This window comes from Elaeis guineensis, chromosome 1, assembly GCF_000442705.2.
Source record: "Elaeis guineensis isolate ETL-2024a chromosome 1, EG11, whole genome shotgun sequence".
Classification (NCBI taxonomy): domain Eukaryota; kingdom Viridiplantae; phylum Streptophyta; class Magnoliopsida; order Arecales; family Arecaceae; genus Elaeis; species Elaeis guineensis.
Genome location: NC_025993.2, coordinates 176,403,559 through 176,427,983, shown reverse-complemented (window position 1 = coordinate 176,427,983; position 24,425 = coordinate 176,403,559). Strand labels below are relative to the sequence as shown.

The 24,425-nt window shown below is 35.9% G+C and overlaps 1 protein-coding gene and 1 non-coding gene across 2 annotated transcripts; one reads left to right on the top strand and one right to left on the bottom strand.

Annotated features, from left to right (window-relative positions):
* The first annotated feature begins 14,321 nt into the window (after positions 1 to 14,321).
* On the top strand, positions 14,322 to 17,436 carry LOC105039783 (probable LRR receptor-like serine/threonine-protein kinase RKF3). Its single transcript, XM_010916049.4, has one exon. It carries the CDS (start codon positions 15,092 to 15,094, stop codon positions 17,042 to 17,044), a length of 1,953 nt encoding a protein of 650 aa, XP_010914351.1. The 5' UTR covers positions 14,322 to 15,091; the 3' UTR covers positions 17,045 to 17,436.
* Positions 17,437 to 23,927: 6,491 nt separating this feature from the next.
* LOC114913930 (U2 spliceosomal RNA) lies at positions 23,928 to 24,125 on the bottom strand. Its single transcript, XR_003800059.1, has one exon. It is a non-coding gene; the product is annotated as a U2 spliceosomal RNA (small nuclear RNA).
* Positions 24,126 to 24,425: the final 300 nt, after the last annotated feature.

Below are 24,425 nucleotides of genomic sequence, written 5' to 3'. Positions count from 1 at the left end.
CTTGCCCTTTCATCCTTATCCATTTTGTGCGCTACATTAATTACACGAGAAAAGGTTTCTCATGAAACTTTTTCCACGCACAAAAAGCCACGCCCCTTCTCTTCTCACGCCCAAAAGGATAGGGATAAGTTAGTTTTCGTTTGAATTCAAATTTGATTTGAATTCAAATGTGTAACCTCTTGTCTTTATCCTCTCACGCGGATAAGACACGTTCGACGTTGTTTTAAAAAGAGGAGAAAGGTGGGACGTGCGTAGAAAAATTAGGAGAGAAACTTTGGGGCGTGAGGAAGGCTTCTGCACAAGGTGAAGGTCCAAAACCTTCCGAGAGAAAAAGAAAGAAAAGAGAGAAAATTGGGCGCAGGGTTTTTGGTGTGTACCCTAGGGTTTCTACCTAGGGTTCGGGAAGTGAGATTGGTGTGCCACGAGTGTCGTGAGTCCACCAAATTTCAGAGAGAGATCCATCAGCCTCTCAAGTAACTGTGCAGACGATCTGGAGCATCCGAGAAGTCGGCACACATCGATCGAAGGAGTTCGATCAACATCTGCCATCAAAAGGGTGAAATCACGAACTAGCATTCGTGAGGAGCTGATCAGACGGGAGCTTCGTGTGGATGATTCGCAGAGGCCAGACAGTTGGGTGGCTGCGATGTGATGATCAGAGCCCTCCGACGGTGATCAGATTGCGGTGATCGACTACCCGCAAAAGGTGATGTGTTCTGAACACAGTACTGTAAAACGTTTACTGATTCAAATTTGAATTTCAAATTTAAATGCATGCTGTTGTATCATATTTAGATCCTAGTGTAGGGTTAATTAGTATTAATTAATGAGATTAATTAATAATTCTACTGTAAAATAGTAATTTTGAAAAAATTTTAAAATTACCATTTTGCCCCTGCACTAAATTTTTGCTTTAGTACCATTATGTGATTAAAGGTTGACGCCATGCAAGATGATCAATCATTCTTTTGTGCAAAAGATATGACCTGAACCCTACCCAACCATGTATAGCTGAATCAAATATGTCTCATCCATTTATTTTATACAAACCCCTAAGTCCGCAAATGCAACATCAAAAATACTCCACTTCCAATAATGCTTAGTGAGATACATACTCTCACATTTGCAACACTAACAAGACAACTTCGTGGCTTATTCCGAGAATAACGTGTTTGCAAATGAATCTCAAAATCTGTTGTATATTGAGAAAATACTACCCATGCTTCCTTCTTGTGCATAAATATATTAATATCAACCAAATCTACCATAGATCTTTCGAAAATTAGCGTTGACTAGGTCTGCAAACCAGAGAGAACAGTTTCTCATTCAGAAAAACAAAAAAAAAAAGAAAAGAAAAAAGAAGAGAGAGAGAGAGAGAGAGCATTTTTGCCGATCACTTTCATTGATTCTATATGACAGTTCATTACCGGTATGTTAGAGTAGATGAATGCCTAGCTACAAGACTACCACATTGTTGACCATTTTTCCCTCATTTTTTTCGGTGAAATTGATTAGTTAACATAGTATCAAACTAAGGTTTGCAGAAAGTCCTGCATGCACATACCCAGCTATCATCCTTTTCTTGGTCTAATTTTTATATGAACAATCCGGGCTGCATACGAGGGGATGTCAAGTTTAATGTATATTGTTGATCTTTTCTTTACCAATTTAAATTTTTTAGGTTAATTAATTAATTAACATTGAGTAACATGAATTTTTAGATTGCAGGGAGTATGATTGGCATCTATGCCCCCAAAGAACAACCACAGAAAAAGAGGGTGTCTTTTTTTTTTTTTTTTTTTCCTTTGAAATTATGAGGTGTTGGTCACCACTTTCTTTATCTTTTGAGACCGGCACCAACTAAAATCAAACCACACCATCTTGGACAAAAGGTGAGATCACATAAAGATGCAAGTTGAGTCGAATAGCTAGAGATTCGAGTTCAACTCAATTCAAAATAATTAGGCTCAGAATTAAACTTGAAATTAATCAAGTCTTAATATTCAAGCTTGAATTCGAGATCGATTCGACTCAATTTAAATGTCAAGCGGACCACACTCATATTCGAATTTGAGGCTTAGTCATAATTCAAAAAATATGATTAAAAAAATATATAACATATTATTATATTTTAAAATATTAAATTAAAAATATATATTAAAAAAAATATAATATTATTAATGATATATATATTAAGCTTATGTATTTTTGAGCCAAATATTTTACTAATCGATTTTGATTCAAAAAATTATTCGAGTTTAAATAGAACTCACTAATAGCCGAGTGGAGCTCAAATCTAAATTGAGCTCTAGTCGGATCATTTGCTCGCATAAAACCATCTAAGTACTCGATGTGAGAGAGAGAGAGAGAGAGAGAGAGAGACTGCCCCAGTGGAGTAGTTAATTCTTAAAATGTTAGATAAATGGCAGTCTTTGCCGGATCAACAATGAATCTGTTTCAACCTTCCCCTTTTTATATATACAATTAGTTTATTTTATTCAAGAGTTGAAGATGAATTGCACTCCGTCATCAAATGGTAGGTTTTCTTTGGAGGCATGGGTCGGAGATGAGTGGCTGCCTTTTATTGGTTGTCAATCATGTGGTTCAATTTATCACCAAGAGGTTTGGCCTAATATTTTAGTGGCTCGCTTGGGCTGCGCAGCCCAGTTTCTGTCCTTTTTGTGCTACATTATTTATTAAGCATCAGGTTAGTCCATATCTGATTAAATTTGCCAGGTAGTTGATGTAAGGGGTTATATATTTAAGTGTGCATCATTTATTTAAGAGGTTATGTTCTTAAAGCGAACTAGTATCATAATCTCTAGAGGTAAATCCCATCTCAAATTCTCCATTCTCTTAGTTCTATTCGAACATCGACATGGATCCGTCTCAGAATTTTAAAAGCCCAAGTATTATAGATCATCTCAGTGGATGATGAAAATTGAGGAAAGATTTAAAGCATAGAGATTTCTGAAATCTCAATCAGTATTTAAGGATTGAGATAACAAAAACTCGACTAGCATGGTAAATTCAGGATTCACAAATATATTTAAGCATTAATTTTGAAAATTAATAATGATTTAAGAAAGAAAATAGGGATTAAAATTATCAGTTAATTCGTTCACATTACATTGGTTCATATTGTGGATTTATTAATTTTACATTGGCTGAGATAATGATAAAAAGAAATAGAGTTAGACTTTTGTTTAGAGAATTAGGCAATCGAAACCAACTCCAAGCTCGCTCAACTTCTACAAATTTTCACCTTAAGTTGACAATCTAAATTTGATCTGTATTTCCTCCAACCCAACTCAATCCTCACCCAAAACAACAAAAATTCGTCCAACTTAATCAAACCCATCTCGAACAAATCCAACATGACCTGCTTTACCCTAACCGGCGGCCCATTCAGTTTGGTGCAAGTGGGCCAAGCGGGAGCCCAATTTACCCAAGTGGAGTTTCTTTGCTGGCAAGAGGGAGAGGAAATCTCTACACCTGAATGAAGGGAAGGGAATGCTCCTTGCATCCGCTATGATGTATTGAGCTAGAATTGGAGAAGAGTTCTCATGCAAAGCGGTTTCAGCTCCTCCTGGATCAAATCCATTTAAAGGATATTTGGTTGGGGGGAATGGGGTCTGAAATCAGAATCGGAATGGATGACTCATATTCCAACTGTTTAATTGGAAGAAGTCCCATTTCGATTTCGATTCCGGGGTGTAATGTGAATGGCTTAATGTATATAGAACTCAATCCCTACTCTCCTCTATAGATTCAAATTTTTATTCCAATTTCGATTCCGATTCCGATCACGAACCAAACGCTTCGGGGGATTTGGCCATTTCGATTCTGATTCCAAACCATTCCGATTTTCATTTCTATTTTGATTTTGGTTGCGAACCAAACACCTTCTTAGAGTCTTCATTTCTCTTAGAGGGCGTTTGGTTCGAACCGAAATCAGGATGAAAATGAAAATTAGAATAGCTTGGAATCGAAATCGGAATGGCCAAATCTTTCGAAGCATTTGGTTCGTGATCGGAATCGAAATCGAAATTGGAATGAAAAATTGAATCCATGGAGGAGAGTAAGGATTGAGTTCTATATAAATTGACCCATTCCCATTCCATCTCAGAATGGGAATGAAAATGAAACTCCTCCCAACCAAATGACTGGAATGGGAGTCATCCATTCCGATTCTGATTTCGATTCCAGATCCCCACTCCCCCTAACTAAACATCCTCTTAAATTGGACAAGAAAGGAACTCACTTCAATTCTATTTCAAGTCATCTAAACATCCGAAGAAAGTCCCTGAATTGCAGCAACCAAACAGGCCCAAAGCTCAAGTTATTTTTTGCATTGGAGGTTATGAATCACGTGGACCTGGTTTGAATTATATTGATCAGTAAGAGGGTGTTTGGTTCGCAATCAAAATCAGAATAAGAATGAGAATCGGAATGGCTTAGAATCGAAATCAAAATGGCCAAATTCTCCGAAGTGTTTAGTTCGTGATCGGAATTGGAATCGAAATTGAAATGAAAAATTGAATCCATAGAGAAGAATAGGGATTGAGTTTTATATAGATTGAGCAATTCTCATTTTATTCCGAAATCAGAATCGAAATGGGACTCCTCCCAATCAAACGATTGGAATGGGAGCCATCCATTTCGATTTCGATTCCAAACCCCTACTCCTCCCAACTAAACACTCCCTAAATATAAATTTTCTTATATAGATACTGATAATGAACGACTACCATGAATTTTCCAATTATAATAAAATAAAAAAATAAATTACAATAATCTTCCTCAAAATTTGAGATAATTATAGATTTTCAATATTTTGAAAAAACATGTTCTACCCTTAACATACTATATGTATGACACATAATATTTTACCAATATTTTTTTATTAAATAAATTAATGATCCTACTAATATCATCACTGTCTAATATATTTGAATATTAAAATATCTTATATTTTTTTATAATGATAATTTTTTTAAATTTAAATATTTATATTTGAACAGGCGTTATGTATATATTTCTCAAACATTGATCGGATTATATAATTATCTCAAACTTTGAAAGGGATCGGTATAATTTATTTTAAAAAAATATTAGAAAGGAATCTTACCTTGGACGAATCGGCGTACCGCAGGGATTTTTAAATATTGTCTTCATCATAATAAGACAATAATTACATCCGACAACGAGAGGGGTATTACCTATCACCATCATTCCGAGAGGCGCAGCAGCCGACCAATTTGACACTTTTACGCTCAGTTGACAACCATTTTCTTACACGTTGCCCTCCAGAATATAAAGGGGAGTCAATTGCACGAGCCCCCTCCTCATCAGCTGGCTTGGAACTTGCCGGGAAACGCTCGGAAACAATTGCCATGGTGATCATGTGCTTTCGATAAATTAAAAAAGAAGTGTTTTCTGTTTTCGAAGACCAAGATGGAAACTTGTGCAGTTTTTTAATGTAAAACTTGGGTCATTTTTGCTGCTTGTACTTTTATTTATGGTTAGATAGCTTTGCCCCATGAGTCTTATAATTTTATTTTTTAAAAGATATCTTAAAAAATTTAGATCATTTGTGACAATCAACAGATCTGCAAAGAAGATTTACTCATCGAGGATATATGACGAGAGATTCTCTGATGCTTAAATCAGTTCGAATTTAAAAAATAATCAAAAAAAAAAAATATAGGAGTAGGATATTCGCTCCGGAGATGAGTCTTACTTAAGAACCTTCTTTTTTTATCTCTTTATATAGAAATAGAGTCGTACGCTAGCACACCAAAATTTGATAGGCTATTAGGACCTGTAAGGCTATGCTCTGACAAACTATTGGAATCCATCCACTAACTTATGAATCATAGTTATTAGTCATAGGTGTCAGTAGTGAGTTATGCTTGCAAGTCAGATTTGTTAGTCGTGAGTTTCAATTGCAACTCATGCCCATATTTTAAAAGTTTTTGAGAGATTTTGAGAATCATCTGCATGGCTGAATATGCCGACGGTCTGAGATTGGGATAGAACTAAGGCTATCTTGAGTGTATCAGCATCAATGTAGATCGTTGAATATTTTTTATTGTCGGTTGGATCCTGCACGAAGTTTATAAATGTCCGATCTAAAGATCGGACAAAAGCTGATGACGTAGCACTGCTTCATCTCAAATTCTCGAATCTCTCTCCGATATCTAAGATGGCCTCATTGAATCATCAATATATATTTGTCTGAGATTCGAGAAGGAGAGATTGGATTGGATAGCAGATAATCCCTGCTACAGTCATCAATCTATTGTTGGAAGCGTTAGTTTGTTGGGCACTAACAGGGACGGCTCAACACATTTGGAGGCCTAAAGCTAAATAGTAAAATATAATTTTTTTAACTAAAATTTATATAAAATTTTTATTAAAATTTTATTTTTCTAACTTTTTAAAATGTAAAATTTTTAATTAAATTTTTATAATTAAGTTCTTCTAACACTTCTTTTTCAATTGATAATATAGCCAATCCATTTAATCTTTCTTGAGATATTGTTGATCTAAAGTAAGATTTTATTAATTTTAATTTTAAAAAACTTCTTTCTGTCGAAGCAATACTTACCGGAATTGTTAACATTATTCTAAAAGTAATATATGCATTTGAAAAAGAGTCGAGTCATCTTATATAATTGAGTATGTCTATTGGACTGTTATCTTCCACTTGTATAATTTTTTTTAAAATTTTTAGCTTTGAAAATAAATCTAAACCATCAACATCAGAGTAGTTATTATATTTTAAAGAATATTCAAGATTAAAATAATATTCTTTCAAACTATCATTATCTAATGACTTCAATTTTTTATCACTAAATAGAAAATCAAAAATATTTTCATATATCTTAAATTATTTAAATCTATTTTGCAGTGAAAAAATTGCTTGATCTACTATATATAAGAAATAATCAATTCTAAATAATTTTTCAAGAGATTTTGTTATTTCATTATCAACATCCTCATCAAATTATTTCTTTCTACAAATGATATGCTTATCATGAAATTTAGATTCTATTTTTATTTCAGATATAATTTTTTTAGAAGAAATCATAGCGGATGCAAATCTATCTTCTTTATATTTTTTTTTTAAAAAAAGAAGATCTTTTAATTATTCTATAGCAACATCAATATGCATATCTTTTGATTGTAAATTTTTGCTAACTGAGTTAATAGCAAATAATATATCATATCAAATAGTCATATCCAATAAAAATTTAAAATTTTCAAGCTCATATATTACTAAGCAATTAGCTTCACTTTTAGTTTTAGGATCTTTACTAACTTCTACTAATTCCAATAAAGTATCTCTTATTTATGGAGCTTAAAATCTTATTACTTTAGCACTTTCAATATGACTTTTCCAATGTATTTGTGATAATGATTTAAGAGTTAGACCGAAAATATTATCTTGTAAAATTTTTTACCATTTAGTAGAAGAAAAAAATAGTAAATATATATGTTATACCACTCCAAAAAATGATATAGTTTTAGTACAAGAACTAGTCATGTCACAAAATACTAAATTTAGACTATGACAACCACATGATGTATAAAAGGATTTAGGATTTATATCTAAAATTTTTTTTGGCACTCCTTGCTGTTTGTCCTTCATATTAGATCCATTATTATATCTCTGTCTTCTTAAATTATTAATATCAAGTTCAATATATTTTATTTTATCCATAATAACATCAAAAAGATCTTTTCCAGTTGTATCATCTACTTTTGAGAATTCAAAAATATATTTCATAATTTTAATTGGACTTGATGAAATATCTACACATCGCAATATAAAAAATATTTACTCTTGATGACTTGCATCTAGAGTGTAATCAAGTATTATTAAAAAATATTTTACTTTTATAATTTTTAATAATTTTATTTTTAATTTTATTTTTAATTTTACTTACTAACAAATTTATCAATTCATTTTGTATATTATATCTAAGATAATGAGTATGAATTTTATTATCTTTAATATATCGAATATATTCTTGTATCACCGGATCGAATTCTGCAATCATTTTAATTAGACTTAAAAAATTTTTATTATTTTCTTGATAAATCTTTTCATTTTTTTTACGAAAAGCTAAATTATTTATCAAAAATTTTTACTACAGTAAGAATTCTTAATAATATTTTTTTTCTAATATTTTTTATCTTTATTTATTTATTTTTGAATATTTTTATCAATTATTTTATTTTTCAACAATCTCATTTCTAAATCAATCTATGAACTCATATTAATAATATGCTCATTACTCATCTCATAACTTTTAAGCTTAGCACTAAGATTTCTTCAATCTCTAGTGCCAACATTAGCTAGTTTACTTATACTAGAAGCAGAATTAAATAATTTATAATAAAAATAAAATACTCTGTCTAAATCTTTTGAATAAACTAACTATTTTCTTTCATGCTTCTCTCCATTTATCAACTTTTGAATATAGTATATAATAGAAAAATATCTTGAGAATTCATCTTTAGGAAAATCTATATCATCAATTCTAATTGAATCTTTTTCTACTAATAAATCTCTCAAATTTATATCAATATTTGTCCATTGACCTGAATCATAAATATTTTTAGGAATACAATCATTTAAATTAACAGATTGGTTCTCTTCACTATAACTTTGAGGATCATTTTGAATCTCTTCATTGATTTCTTCTTGTTCTAATATTTCATTATCATCTAACTCTAAAAGATTATTAACTTGTTCATTTAAAAAATATTTATCAATATTTTTTGATTTATTATTTTTATTACTTGTAAAAAATTTATCAAGAGCTTTTTTTTGAGATTGTATTAAACTTTCAATTCTTCTTTTTTTTTGAAGCTTTTTGAATAATCAGATTCATATTTTTGAGTTGGCATTTTTAAATTCTTATTATGAATTATCAAAAAATTTAACTATTACAATTATCTTATTTTTTAAATAGCTAATACAAGATTAACAATCAAAAATTTCTAATTCAATGAATCAAGTATTAAATAAAATAGAGATAAAATATAATAATATAATATAAATTTTAAATTAAATAAAAAATATGTAAAGATTAGAATAATAGTACTCGATTGTTGAATGCTGATTACAAATGAGATGAATAATTGATTAATTTATAGTATCTGATTGTTGAATGTTTTTGTAGGAGAGTGCAAACTGCAGAAAATATGAGTTAGAGTTATTATGAAGAAGAATAGCAAAGAGAATAATTAAAAAAAATAAAAAATAGATACTATAAATTAAAAAATATTTTTTTTTTGTAGAAAAAGAAAACTATATTAATCTAGAGAAAAAATGGATAATCCCATTGAACTTACAAACACAAAATGATCCAGACTACAAAACATCAAACACTTTCCAACCCCAATCAGTTTTGAGAATTTACAAACCTTTCGAAAGAGTACAAAAGCAGATAACAAAAAAAAATTCAAAAATTAAACAAAATTTTATATTTCTATGGAGCTGTATATGCTGCGCAAAATATGAAACATTAACAATATTTCTGTCAAAGTATAAGAAAACAACCTATTTTTATAGAAGAAATCAGAAATGACCGTTGGCGCTAGTCCGATAATTGGCCAAAATTAATGAAGCAGGCTGCCCACCACCCGACTCTTTTTTTTTTCCATGCTGTCTCGCATAGTAACCACATACAGTCTGCCACGTGTTTCTGAGAAATGCAAAAAAAAAGGGGCGACGGACCTTTCGTCTCCCACTCTTCCTTGCCATCGATGACCAGCCGATCGACCGTCAGTGATCGCTCAGCCGCTCAGGACCTCCGATGAGCGGCACCGTTCATCTTCTCGTGGGCTGAGCAGGGGGCCTAGGGGTGGAGCCGTGGAGGAAGATCTTGTCAGGGTGGAGGCCAGGAGGGGAAGATAGTGGGGGGCCTGGGGGCGGGGGCCTAAGGCAAAGACTTCGATGATTTTATCCTTCAGCCGAGCACTAGAGATTGTGTTCTCCAAAGATATTTCGGACAAAATATATAAATTGAATAAAAAGCAAAGTTACGGAGTTCAATGAACGACTTGCTTTTCGGGTGGATGGCCCATGGCCATGTGAGATGAGAGAAGTCGTAATCCACTCCACGAGGTTAGAACGTATGGTGAAACATCCAGTTGGCTCGTGGTGACATTTGCTTGTCCCTCGAAAAAGACATCTTTGTATGATAGACTTTTGTAAAGGTGTTTGGTTTGATCTCAGTTTCAGACAAACGGGATACTTGTGAAGGTGCAACGTAGAACTTCCCGGTGATTGGTGGATGACAACCAAGGATTCATTTGGATCGCTCGAAAAATTAGTTCATATAAAAATAGATTTTTTAAAAAAAAAAAGCTAGTGCCTGAAAAAAAAAATTGCAACTTTGCTTGATCACAAAAAATAGATATATTCTAAGTCGATATATATTTGGTTAAATATTTATTTTTTTAAGAAAGTTGCGTAAAATATTTGTTATGTTCTTGATAAAGAGAGATTTTATCCCATTCTAGTTAAAAGCTTAAAGATATTGTTGAAAAATAATTATCTTAATTTTCAGCTCATAGGAAAGTTATTTTCTCATGTCCACCATAATTTTTATTTTATAAAATGTAGAAATCTTATTCCATGGGAAAGCTACTTTCTCATCCTTTTCCTTTGAAAACTCTCAACAAACATGAGATATTTCTTTATTTTATTTTTGTTAACCATACTTTTCTCCCTTTTTTTCACAAACCAAATAACTTCTAAAGTAGAAAGCAGTGAGAGAAGGTGATAGTTCAAAGAATCAAAATATAAGTTATTTTACTATTTTGCTTGTGCCATTCCAAGTTCTAGTGCCAAACAAACTTAGAAGGCATGGAACCTTGACTTTGGGCATACCATCTTTGAAAGATCCATCTAGGAGAAATCAACCATGTAACGGAGCAATATAATTGACCACCAAGTGGGCAAATTAGAGGACTTCTATTATTGGAAGTATAGTTAAATTAAGCTATGGACCTCTGGTCTTCAATTGGGGATCCAAAATCCTCTATGATGCATGGTGTGCACCGTAGAGTGCTGTGTAGCGCTTGATGGCCGCTATCAAAAGATAGATGGCTATTAATAATGATGCACCATATATAGCTTCTAGCACCATCTTATTTGATAGTCGTTGTTTTCCTGATGATGGCTATTAAGCACTGCATAGTATCCTATATTACAAGCTACACACCATAAAGGATCCGTGCTTTAAATCGGATACAAGCATGGTGACGAAAGTAAGCATCTCAATAAGATAAGGCTCAAACAATCACAAGATTGCATGTCCATTAGTTGATCAAGAAAATTACCATTTAATGAACTATATATATAAAGTTATTCTTATCATAAGGATCTCTGTTTTAAATACGAGAAAATCTCACAGTTCACATTATAAAAGCTATCAAATATAATGGGAATGGATAAACTCCTTAAAATAACAAAGCACAAAACATATCTTCATGCCTAACATCTTTGACACAGATTGTTCGAACCCTAGAGGATAGAGATCTGACTAGCTCTTTAACTTGCGGTCGCTAAATTGCTTGATATCATCTTGAGAGAGTGAAGGTATGACAGCTCTCACACATTATAGCATGCACATATATCATGATGGTTTGACTTGCTGTAAGGTTTTTCATCTACTAACCTTCTACTTGAAAGCGTTCTATGTGACAGAAGCTTATCGCTGTATCTTTGGTTTACTCTTTATATTTAAAAATGTAGCAAAAATATATGTTGCACTTCCATCTTAGATGCACAATATTTCTATTCTAATCTTTTAACCATCCCACTTTCTTCAAACATTGTGGAGTAGGCAGAGAGGCAATAAAACCTGCACCACCTGGTTAATTAGCAAAAAAAAATGGTTGATGACCACCATTCTTTAGCCAGCAAGGGAGCTGACCTTATGTCACGTTATAGCAATTTTTTAGCTTGGAACGAGTAACCATCTCCATATGGTCTTTAAAATCGAGTCATCTTGATCATGGAAGATTTGGATCAATTCAACTTATCATTTGCATTGTGCTGAATACCACAATTTTATTGTTTGACACTATAACTAATTAACATATATACATCATGAAAAATACGAATTTTCAAGTTCATGGTAATAATTTAATTATGCATTTATAGAGACAACCAAGCATATCTAGAACTTTCCTTTGTAACACATAATCATTTAACCTATTGTATCTTAAAAAATATGCTCGACAAATATGCATCTATCTAGAATTATCCATAGACATCCAAAGTGCTTATAAAAGCGAGGTCTTAAAAGGTTCCTTGCAGTAACTAGAGGATGAAAAATCCAAAATAGGTCACTATGATATCAAGCGTTCCTCTCGGCATTTCCTAGGATACGTGCTATACCATCTTGCCTAATGTTTGAGATATACCATGTTGGTGTTGTCCTCCGTTGGTGATCGACCATAGACTTGAAGCACTCATGCCATGGAGAGGTGAGCAACTTGGATGATCCTTAGGTTAGGTTTGGATGGTATGGAACATATCCTAAGAGTGTCATATATAACCTTTGTTTTGTACTTGAAGATTGATTACTTGCAGTATATTGTCGACTATAGATCCCGATGGATACCTAATTTCCAGCAATGATTTTTATTTCTTATATTACATGCATGTATAGGATTGTGTTTCATTTAGGTCATTGGCTTATTCATGCCTTTGAGATGAGCACCGTTTCTTGTATCAAAAAAATTTATCTCACATCTTTGTTTAGTCTCTTAGCAGGTTTTTGTAAAAACATTAAAGAATTACTCGTTGGTTGCATGATCTTAAATGCCTATAAAGAAGGTCTTGATCCCCGTAGTTGTATTGGATCATGATAGTTTTCATGTCTAAATTTACCTTGGACAAAAATTCAAGTACTAATTTTCAGAGTTTTCATGCCAAGCTGATAGGTATAAAATTTAGCAGATCTTTCCGTGTTGCCTTTTCAATTGAGGTTGCATCTTGTCCCAAAATAAGGAGGAAATAGGCCAATTACATCTACTGAAGAGTAATGCCACCAGTGATTCCTATTCTTTGCTTGGCTATAATCTCTAGAATAGATATTTTTATGCAATATTAAAAGATGTAGAATACCTTATGATAATTTTTTTGGAAGGCATAAGGTCAATTAGAAGCCTCATATTTGCTTTATTCCTAACCAAGTGATGCATAAGAGTTATGCTTTATAGCCAATCCCTTGTATGACAAGAAAAGGCTTAGATGATGATGATGATAAGCACTTTGAAAATCTTCTATAATAAAATGAAGTAACCCTCTATATGAAAATACAACACAATATATTTAAGCAAAGTTGACCTTGCCTGAAAATTTGACTTGATCTTGTATGGGCCAAGTATTTAGGGGATCGTACATTTGGATGTGAATCAAGTTGTCTGAAGCTTTAATTGGATATTTGAATCAGGTATGGGTTCAAGAGTCTTGACCAAATATTAAGTCGAATTAGGAATAATGGTTTAAGGGTCCTATGTAGTGGTCTTAACTTATCCCAATTCAAATATGACCATGTCGATTCATAGCCAACTCTTTTATTTATGATGACAACATTATAATAATTTTTTTAGTAATCATGTAAGAAACCTACTATTTTCTACCTAGCCATTAGCATGATCATTCTAGGTTGCCACTCTAAATCTTCCATGGGAGCTAATTTTTCCTCTCTTTTTTTGAGAATACTCATATGTATGTATATAGACCAATATCTTGCTTTCTTCAAGCTTTTAGAATACTTTTCACATTATATAAGTGAGATCTTGAAGATTTTCATCCATACTACTCTTGATGTTTTGGTAATGTTCCACTTTTCCCTAAGATTTTGGTTGTACAGAACAAATCGTTTACCACTTTAGAAACATGAGTATATGACCTCTAGGAATATGTCTTGTAGTAACTAATGGCAAATTCTAATTAATTGTAATAATTGAGGAGTGAAAGTTGCGAAAGTCCTGCCAACCAATACAACTATAATCTTAGTTTGGGTCATATTCATGCTCAGAAAGATTTTTGTTCCTTGAAAAAAAAAAAAAGGGTTGTTCAAGACAATCTTAATTGCCCTGCCCACATGATTTCTGTACGCTACATTCATTCAAATTAATTAAAGAGGTGTGTGTGTGTGTGTATATATATATATAGTCAAAAAAGAAAACATGTAATGGTTGCCAGGTCTCAAAGGGAAGGAAAGTGATTAAGATATCGGTTATTGTACACGAATGCTCTGTGGACATCTAACAAATCCAACAGGTAGCACTAATCCTCTCACATCATGTGGCCCCAGAAACTTTTCCTGTACTCTTTAAAAAAACCCAACGGTCATGCTAGAGAGCTCATCTTCTATGCATACGTAAAATATCTTACAATTTGGTGGTATAAATCATGAGAATCAGACTATTGGTGGAGAAAAATTTGGATTAGTGGCTAGAGGACCTTTTGGTTGCCATTTTCCAAACACCAATTCTATTATTATTCATCTAGCATAAACTTCTTGCTGGTAGATACACTTCCCCAAACTAGTTCCTTTTCTACATATTGACTAATGAGGCTCAACATCTCGCCCAAGTTTCCCAACTCCAACACCCCATAATCCGACAAAAATCGCCACAGCGGTCCGCCTTCAAAAAACTCCGGCGTATTCTATCAGGGCGTCTCCTTGTGGTTGCTGCTGCCTTCCCCGGCTCAATTCCGACAAGAATTTCCCTCCCCTCACACCAATACCGCCGCCAAAGAAGATAATTCCACCCTCACCTCCTTTTCTCTCCACCCCTCCTTCCTCGAACTCTCCTTCTCTCTCTCTCTCTCTCTGTTTCATTCCAGCTCTCGTATACCTCCCTCCATCCGCCGCCTCTAAGAATTCAGTAAAACAAAGTATAATAAAATACACAACCAACCCCCATCACCAACTAAACAACTAAAAACTCCCATCAACCAAGATTTTAATAAAACTTCCCCAACTAAACATCTCTATTACCATCTCCTCTCTCTCTCCCTCTTTCTCCCCAGCTCCATCCATCAATGGTGAGGAGAAAGAGAAAAACTCCTCCACCACCACCCACAGCAAGAAGTAAAGAGTATTCCTTCAGTTCTCCTCCAATGACATCTCTTCCTCTTTCTGTATTCTTCCTCTCTTGCTGTCTCCTTCTTGGCTTCGTCCGCTCTCAGAACTCTTCGTGCCCTCTGGACTTCTCGGTCCTCCAGAAGTTTATCCCGTTCGCGAGTGTCCCCTCGGGCACCGCCGACAGGTGTTCCTTCGTCCTCGAGACACTCCACCTGGTCCTGGCCGAGTACCTCCGCACCGCCGGCCTCTTCCTCCCGCCCGTCGCCTCCGCCGCCGCCTGCTGGTCCTCCTTGAACTCCGCCCTCAGTCCCGTCCTCCCCTCCTCCTTCTCCCTCCCCTCCTCCTGCGGCTTCCAGCCCTCTTGGATCTCTGAAGGTTGCATGAACATCACCACCCGCGCCGCCTTCGAGGCCGTCGTGACGACCTCCGGCATCCGCGAGATGGCCCAGAGCTGCAACCAGTCCCTCCTCCCCGTCCCCACCTGCACCGCCTGCACCGCCAGCCTCAGCAACGTCAAGGCCGCGTACCTCACCGGCGCCGTCTACGGCAACGTCACCGACTGCACCGCCTATACGTTCATCTACGCCGCCGGCGTCGTCAACCACTTCGGCCCCACCGACGACGGCACCGCCTTCTGCATCTTCCTCCTGAATTATCAGTCGTCCTCCTCCGGCGGCGGATCGACCGCCTGGATCTTCGGCGTCGCCGCCGGCTGCCTCGTCGTCGTGCTGCTCGCCGTGCTGGCCGCTTGGTGGTTTTGGAGACGGCGCCGGGAGCGGCTGCGCCGGCGGAGGAGGAAATCGATGAGGCCGGAGAGCAGGCCATCGCTGGCGATGGAGTCGATCGGTGCGAGCACGACGCTGATCAAGTTCACCTTCGACGACATCAAGGAGGCGACCAAGAACTTCTCGAGGGACAACATAATCGGGCGGGGTGGGTACGGGAATGTCTACAAGGGGTTGCTGCCGGACGGGTCCGAGGTCGCGCTGAAGCGGTTCAAGAATTGCTCGGGCGCCGGGGACGCCAGCTTCGCCCATGAGGTCGAGGTGATCGCAAGTGTTCGACATGTGAACCTGGTCGCATTGAGGGGGTACTGCACTGCGACCACCCCTTTGGAGGGCCACCAGAGGATTATCGTCTGTGATTTGATGCGGAATGGGAGTCTCCATGACCATCTCTTCGGCTCGGGGGGTGCTCGCCTGAGCTGGCCCATCAGGCAGAGGATTGCGGTCGGGACGGCGAGGGGATTGGCGTATCTGCATTACGGAGCTCAGCCGGCGATAATTCACAGGGATATCAAGGCGAGCAACATTCTGTTGGATGAAATGTTCGAGGCAAAGGTTGCCGACTTTGGCCTGGCGAAGTTTGCGCCGGAGGGGATGTCGCACGTGAGCACCATGGTGGCGGGGACTATGGGCTATGTGGCTCCTGAGTATGCCCTGTATGGCCAATTGACTGAGAAGAGTGATGTTTTCAGCTTTGGAGTGGTGCTGCTCGAGCTGTTGAGTGGGAAGAAGGCGTTTGTTTCATTGGGTGAGGGGCAGGCTTTTCTTGTCACTGACTGGGCTTGGTCCCTGGTGCGGAAAGGGAAGACCTTGGATGTCATCGAGGAGGGCATGGAGGAATTGGGACCGAAGGAGGTGTTGGAGAAGTATGTCCTTGTAGCTGTCCTCTCCACCCATCCTCAGTTGCATGCGAGGCCTTCGATGGATCAGATTGTCAAGATCTTGGAAACTGATTCGGATGTCCCTTCGATACCGGACCGCCCGCTTTCCATTATGGCAAGCAGGGAGGACATCGAGAGATCGGCGAGCAGCAGTGGCTCGGGTCAGTTATCAAGTCTTGCTGGTTTCCAGATGTTTACCCCCGTGAATGACGATGCAAATTCTGATGGTCCGGATGCAGTGTGATCGCTGCTCGCATTAATAGAGGAGGATGCTGTGATGTTTTATAGCCTGATGGAAGGAGGGCATTTCTGCTCACCGAAGGGCTTCCGGTATGCATGCCCTGCATTGCTTCTGGATACGCATTTTTCGGTTTCAGATTTCAAGTTGTGGCTTTCAGCTGTAAATAGGATGGAAATCTGAATTTTTAGTCCCCCACATTTGGGAGAGAGTTTATTGTACCATATTCTTTTTTATTTGTTTGCAACGAGAATTGCCTTTCTTGTTTTTCACATTCCATCTACATGACTGAATGTAACACTTGAAGCAATTAAACCAACAGTGTAATTTTTTGAAGAGAATGTGTCTCGCTGTAGATTAGTTTCCCATTTTGTTCGCATTCTTCAATTTGCCACTGGGTGTTTGATTTAACCCAAATGCTGCTTACCCAAATTACAAAAACCTGCGTTGAATCCAGAAAGATCTTGTGTTTGCAGTACTCTTTTGCTTAATTATCTATTGGCTGATGATTATCATTGTGGTCTTAAGAGTACTCTTTTCCTTACAAAACAACATGCGAACTATTCTACAAAAGTATGAAGTGGAATGGTATAAAATGGTTGTATACAATAGGATGATATTTTTCACTATTGTTTCTCAAATCTCTGTCCTCAATCATCTTGGGTATGTACATATCTTATTTACAAGAAACCTTACAGGTTCAGCCCTGAAAATTTCCTCTGATGTAAAGTTTTCCTAATGTTCTGATCTTCATCTCTTGACTCATGAAAGCCTGTGAAGAATAGGTAGAAAGGAGAGCTCTGGCTGACAATGGAGGAAGAATGAGAGAAATGAAGAGAGAGATGATAGAAATGAGTGAAGGGGACAAGTTGGGGGTGGATGGACCTAGCATCTAGTTGTACGCCAATATTTTCTTAACAAAATGCTAGGAATCCTCCTCAAGTGTCCAAGTGACAAAATTGAATGCCAGCCAGTGCTAGTTGCGCATGTACCTTCAATTGTATTTGGAGTAAGTTTATCAGCTCCATTACATATAGAATGCCCAACATGTAATATTACTTCGCCTTTATTTACATTTTATAGATCAAACTCCATAATCTCTTGCAAGTCTGAGCATGTTGTTTTGTATTATGGCATGCAGATTTGGACTAACCCTTAGCTTGTTATTTTTAGTTCAGGTCTCCTTGAACTATGTTATATGGAAAGGTTTTCAGATTGGATATCCGAATAAATAGCCTCTTTGCAGTCACCTTTTTCTGGATTAAATGATTGTCAACCTCAATATATTTTGGTTATCCATGATAGATGTAGGATTTTTTGTTCTAGGATCTACACGGTGTTTGTCATTGAATGGCTTCAATGCAACCGTACCAATGAGCTTTCTCTCATTTTGAAGAAACTTCAATCTCAAAATCCCACATATTTATATGCCACACAATACCCAGACTGAAACCTGGACATTACCAAAATACTTCATTTCCTACTTCTCTAGATCACCAATCTGAGTTGCCTTATTAGTTGGTTGTCTGTCCACTAGGAAGTTTGCCCAATCTAAACTTGATGGTGCTTCAGTTTGCAGATAAATTGTTCATATAGTATGCACTGACTTGGTGCTCCCTTCCATCAAGGAAGAGCATGGATCATGGCATCTAGATCAGTTGTTTTTGCAATCTTGTCAATTGGTTAACATCAATAATGGTTAATGTATTATTCATATCAATTTGCCAACCGGCAAATGATCTCTCTCTTTATACCATGGAAGCTCAAATTGGTCCTAAAATTGCACCAGGATATATATGAACTATGTCAAATCTTAGCATATCCATTTCCATCGTTGCATCATGCATTTAATCAGAGAAGTAGTTCTTAATTGAAGCCTGTAATTTCAACTGTCTAGAAATGCTTCATGTTATCCAGATCCTTAATGCAAAATATTCTGTAGCCCAAACTTGTCTTTTGATCATTAATTATCATTACCTTTGGTTACTAGATCTATCATTCACACAATAAGAAAGTTATCCTATATAAATATATTCATCGAGCCAAAAAATGGTCAGCTCTATGTTAGAGTCCATACGACATGATTTTTTTTAAAAAAAATCTTATTAATGAGGTGGAAAGAGAGTATCTTTTCAGTCAATTCATTTCTGGAAATGAGTACTAGTTCATGTGGTGCCAGGAAATGAAATTCATGGACAAATTGCAGCGAAGTGTTCCTGCTGCATAATGCATAAAAGTGCACGGTGAAAGTAAAATTTGATGTATGTGTTCTAGTTGGTTATAATTTATTAGCAACTATAATACAAGGAGCTGGTTACTGTTCCTTCCCTTTTATTTGAGAAATCTAGCTGATTTCACATCTTCTTGGTCAGCAGAAGGGAGCATGGTTATCATTTCCCGGATGCTATGGAGATTTCTTCTCAACTATGGTGCTTCTTGACATAATATACTTGAGAATGTCAGGTTTTCAGATATTTCATTGTTTTCTTGACATAACTGTGCTTCTCTTCTACTCTCTCCTACTTGAGTCTTCATAATAAATATTCCTTCAGTTCTCTCTCTACACCTTCATATTTGATTACTTTATGGTCATGTAAGATGTTGTTGCTAGCAACTTTCTCATCAATAAGAAAATGTTAGACTCATTCAAAAGACTAGGTTAATAACTATCTTTTGTCTTGAGCTCCTATTGCCATTTCTAGTTTGGGAATAGATTAGTTTCTGCTAGTCATGATTTTCTGGTTCTCATGATTTTCTTCCTTTTGTTGATAACTGTCTTAAGATCTGAATATCAGGAATAGTGTTTACAGATTTTCTTTTTTATGGAATAGAATGTTACCTTGCATAATCTACATCCACTGGGTTCTGTGTTAGGATTTTAATTCCTCGCTGCTATTTACATGTGCTTCCTGGCATTCTCTAGTTCAACTGCAGTTTTCCTGACACAAGTTTTATGTTTAAGGCTTTCATCTTTTTAGATTAGACATCTCATCCTGTTTTATCAGGATTTGTGATTTTGCCCTCTCGACTGTTCAAATTTTATTGAGGTTATTTATAAGCATATTTTGCCATCCAATTATTACTTTAGATTTGTAGATGACTGTATTCCTGATGCTTGTTTTTTTTTCAGTATGATGGCCTTGTCATTGTTAAAAATCATATGACATCTGCGTAGCAGGGTAGACATGTCAAATAAATCAGGTCACATTATGGAAAATAGCATCTTTTACAGGGTTCTTTATTTTAACCACTGGTGTTCATTCTACAATTTGTATCTGAAGTATATGAGATGAGTGTCTAAGGTTCAACGGGATTTAGGGAGTCGATTCTTTTATCAGTTATATGCCACATTGGTTGGATATATGTCCTTCTTTGTCACAATGGCATGAAAATTTTTGAATTTTTCTTTTCGGCATATTTTTCTAATTTTCTGTATTGTATTTATAATCATGCTATCTATATAGAGAGCTTGAAATCAACCATATTTTCCAATATGTATAAAAACTCCTACAAAGTATTGCTAATATGAAAATATAGTTATATGTTCCCCTATGCTCTCTATCATGAATTGTGAGATAATCTGTGATGTCAGTGTGTGCGTTTGAGTTTGTGACTTCAGCTTGTGTAGCAAATTACTTTGACTATGTGATAAACATGTATAAGTATCTATGTTATTATATGATCATAGACCTTTATCAAGCTATTGAAAACTACATTCAATTGTTTAAAATATACTCTAGTATTAAACAACTAAAACTGTACTAATTTTAGAAGGGATAAATAAAGCAGCATACGTTGGTTTGACAACTGTGAATTTTCTTCTCAGACTTATATACCGTTCTGTTCTTTTGCATGACAAGTTCTGACAAAATGTGACATGGTATAAGTGCCAACCCTTGACAGGAACAAGCACAATATGCAATTCTTTGTTCTACACCTATAGGTACCTCAGAAAATTGGTGATTGATTGTTGCTTGGTGGTTAGAAATTATGCCGTTGGTGTACCAAACTATGGGAGTCCAGACCACTTTCTTGAAGGGCTTTGGATTTTCTTTGATAGTCATGCCCCTTATCTAATTATAGCTACTGGAAGGATCTTATCTGACATTTATAAAGGGGATATCACATAAAAAGTATCTTAATTATCAAATTTGCTGAAAAGGACCATATTTTTTCATTATGACAATCCATTTTGAATTTTTAGTGGACCATTATGCCTCTGCCCCTGTGATCACTTGTATGAACATTTTGAAGTATGCATTGGCTTTTATCATATGTGCATTAAAGTCTGAAGTGGACCATGTCTGTTAAAAAAAATATATATATATTTTTTGCAATTTTTATAATTAAGTTGAATGAATCTTAAATCTGGGATTTAAAACTATGGCCATATCCAATTTATATATATTTTTTCTTGTGCATTAATTCCCATTTGAATCATTGAAGAACTTCCTCTTGATTTGCGAAGGACTTGCTTCTTAGATACTTTCATGTTTCAGCAGTCATCCTTCTGCACTTGACTAGCTAGCTTAAATCATCAGCACAAGGACTAGTGGTGCTGTTGTCTGAGAGGCTAGTTTTGGTTTTGAGTTCAGCTGAAGTTCATTTGGTTGATGATGGATTTACTGTTGCTTAATTTTTTTAACAAAATTGATCTTAGATCCTCTTTTAGGATTTTTAGCTTCAGTTCAAACTCCTTCCATTTTTTCTTCTCTTAGGATCTCTATAACATTTTGGCTATCTTTTTGTTTTTCAATTATGCTTTCTATGTGGTTTAAGCTGTTCCTCTCATTCTTCCTATAGTTTGTAAATACGAATGAGTTCATTTAATAGGCATACATATGGGTATTGACCTCAAGTATGCTTCTTTCCGCCCTCCCAGCAAGTAAAAAGTTATTCCTTCTCTGTTTTTGCTGAACCATATCTTTGATAGTTCTCCTTTTTTGGCTTTATCATCTATTCAGTTTGAAAGATCATCTCGTGAAAATTACCATCTAGCCAATTTGTTTGTACTTGAAGTTCTTCGATTTAAGTAGAAGTTATGAGTTGAATTCACCCCCTTTTTTGATGCTTTTTTTGCCTTTGTTTCTTATCCATTATATCTGTATGGATCCACATAATGTTTCATGGCTCAATGTCATCCTTGTATACTTGAGGTCATTACTTGATATTTTGGTTTATCATTTCCCTGCCCATTGTCATCTACGGTTAATGCACTAACCTGTTATAGGTTGTTCTTACTGCTTATCATTTTGGTGACATCCTACATACCAAAGTGTTTCAAATTTCCCACGTTGACTCATTTCTTCTATTTAAGGCTCATTGAACTTCTTTTTGATAATTGTCTTCTGAGTTTTAGTTTTGTTCCTTACATAGTTCTAGCAGTGGCCAATTGTTCCTCAACTTAATGGAATTTATAGTCTATCTTGCAATCTTGTATTCTTGTGGCTCTGTCTCCCATTATTGAAGTTGGTCATTCTCTAATATTTGTTGTCATCTTGCTATATTTATTAGGCTGTTTTGCTAGACAAGTGATTGACACATCTCAAAGTTTTTAACACATTTTACTTCTTCGTCGGTCACTTGCCATTCTCTTGGTTTTCAAACTTGGTGACTTCATACTTCTGAAATCTGAACATGCTAATTTATTTCCTCATCATCCATGCCCCAAGTATTTGACCTGTGTGCTAGTAAGTAGCAAACTTATTTCTAGGTTGCTTCGAAATCCTGGCATTCTCAAGACCAACCTGTGCAACCACCTCTTCTTCCCTGGCCTTTTTAGGACATGCTAATCATATCAAGGCTCTTTTGCTGAGGCTTGACCATGTTTCATGCCATTCAACTTTACTGTCATTGCCTTTTTGCAAGCCCTTGACACTGATGGCCCATTCACCTCTTTATTGCTTCACACCTCACACATCAATGTTCTCCTACTGCTATAAACCAACCCCTTGGGTGCCAGTAATCTTCAACCAATTTGACCTCCTCGCAATAGACCTTATGTCTCCTAACCAGCTTGCAAATCACTCCTACTAGTATCTAAAACTTTGATATTTTTGTTGCCATTCACATTGCTTCTTTAGGTTTCTCTTGAAACACCAACCTCACTTTCGAATTAAGTTTTCGTACGTTTTAGCTGTGGCGTTTCCAGAATGAAAGTGATTTTGAGTATAGCATTTACAGAATTAAATCTGCAACATCATGTTCCCTTCTCAATCTTCTTTTCTTGATGGAAGAAGATATTTCTTCCTCTGTGTTGGATTCGAGAATGTAATCTTTGGAAGCAAAACATCAAGAACATGGTAACCAGAACCAGAGCAACACAAACAAATTGCTTGGAACCAACTGTTAATGATACTCTTGCACTAAAATTTCGAGAGGACAATGGCATTGTCAAGAAAGGGTACCTTGGGAGGATGTTGTTGGGCGATCATAAACGCAAAAGAAACCCCTCCCCTATTTCTCTTCTTTTCCCCTTTTTATTTTTATTTTTTTCTGTTTAATTATTTTTAAAAAAATTCCACAAGAATTGCATCTTCACTGTCTGATGTGAAAAAAACAAGGGAAAAAACAAACAGACCTACATAAGTTCTTTAGGGACGTTGCAAGACTCCTGTTCGGAAAAATGTCAAGGAAAGAATTATCTTCCCAAGTGAAAGGCAGGTGAAATGATGAAATAAGTGTAAACAGGCATGAAGAAAGTGACAATATTTTCAAGAGAAAGCTTCAGCTTTTATATATATATATATGTAGTTTTCCTCAGTATGTAAAAAAATTGAGGCATCTAATCTGTCATATACCATGCACATGTAATCCCCAATAAAATCTACTTCTAAATCAAACGATATATCTTAATATTAAAAATAAATATTTTAATAACTAGTTTTGGTAGGGGTGCGCCAGGCCCGTGCAGTAGTGCAACGCATGGACGACGCTTAAGGGCCCCAGCGGCAAGCCACTGTGAGTGGACCCTACCCCAAAAAAAATTAATTTAATATCATGGTGGGCCGATGGCCCACGTATCAGATATTAAACTGATAAGAACAGATACTACACTTGATCTTAGCCAAAAGGCCGAGAAAGGTATGCCTTGTTGCCGTGCCCGAGGGCTGTTTTTATAGAGGAGGTGTCGACTTCTACTTCTATTATTGCCCGATATGGGACTAAACGCACGAGCCTGCGGCAGCTCGATCCCTTCCCTTTTTCTTCTTTTGTTTTTTAAAAAAATTAAACAATCTTGATCTCATCTTCCGACTTACTATTATACAATCAAGTTATAAATCAAAAGCAATCCAACCCCAAATCTTTGAAAGCGACGACTCAAAACTTTGGTCATATAATTTTTTTTTGAATTGGGTATCCCCAAGTGGATTTCTTTGACTTTTGG

Excerpts from the sequence above, each read along its gene's own strand:
- LOC105039783 (XM_010916049.4), top strand. The coding sequence starts at position 15,092 with ATGGTGAGGAGAAAGAGAAAAACTCCTCCACCACCACCCACAGCAAGA.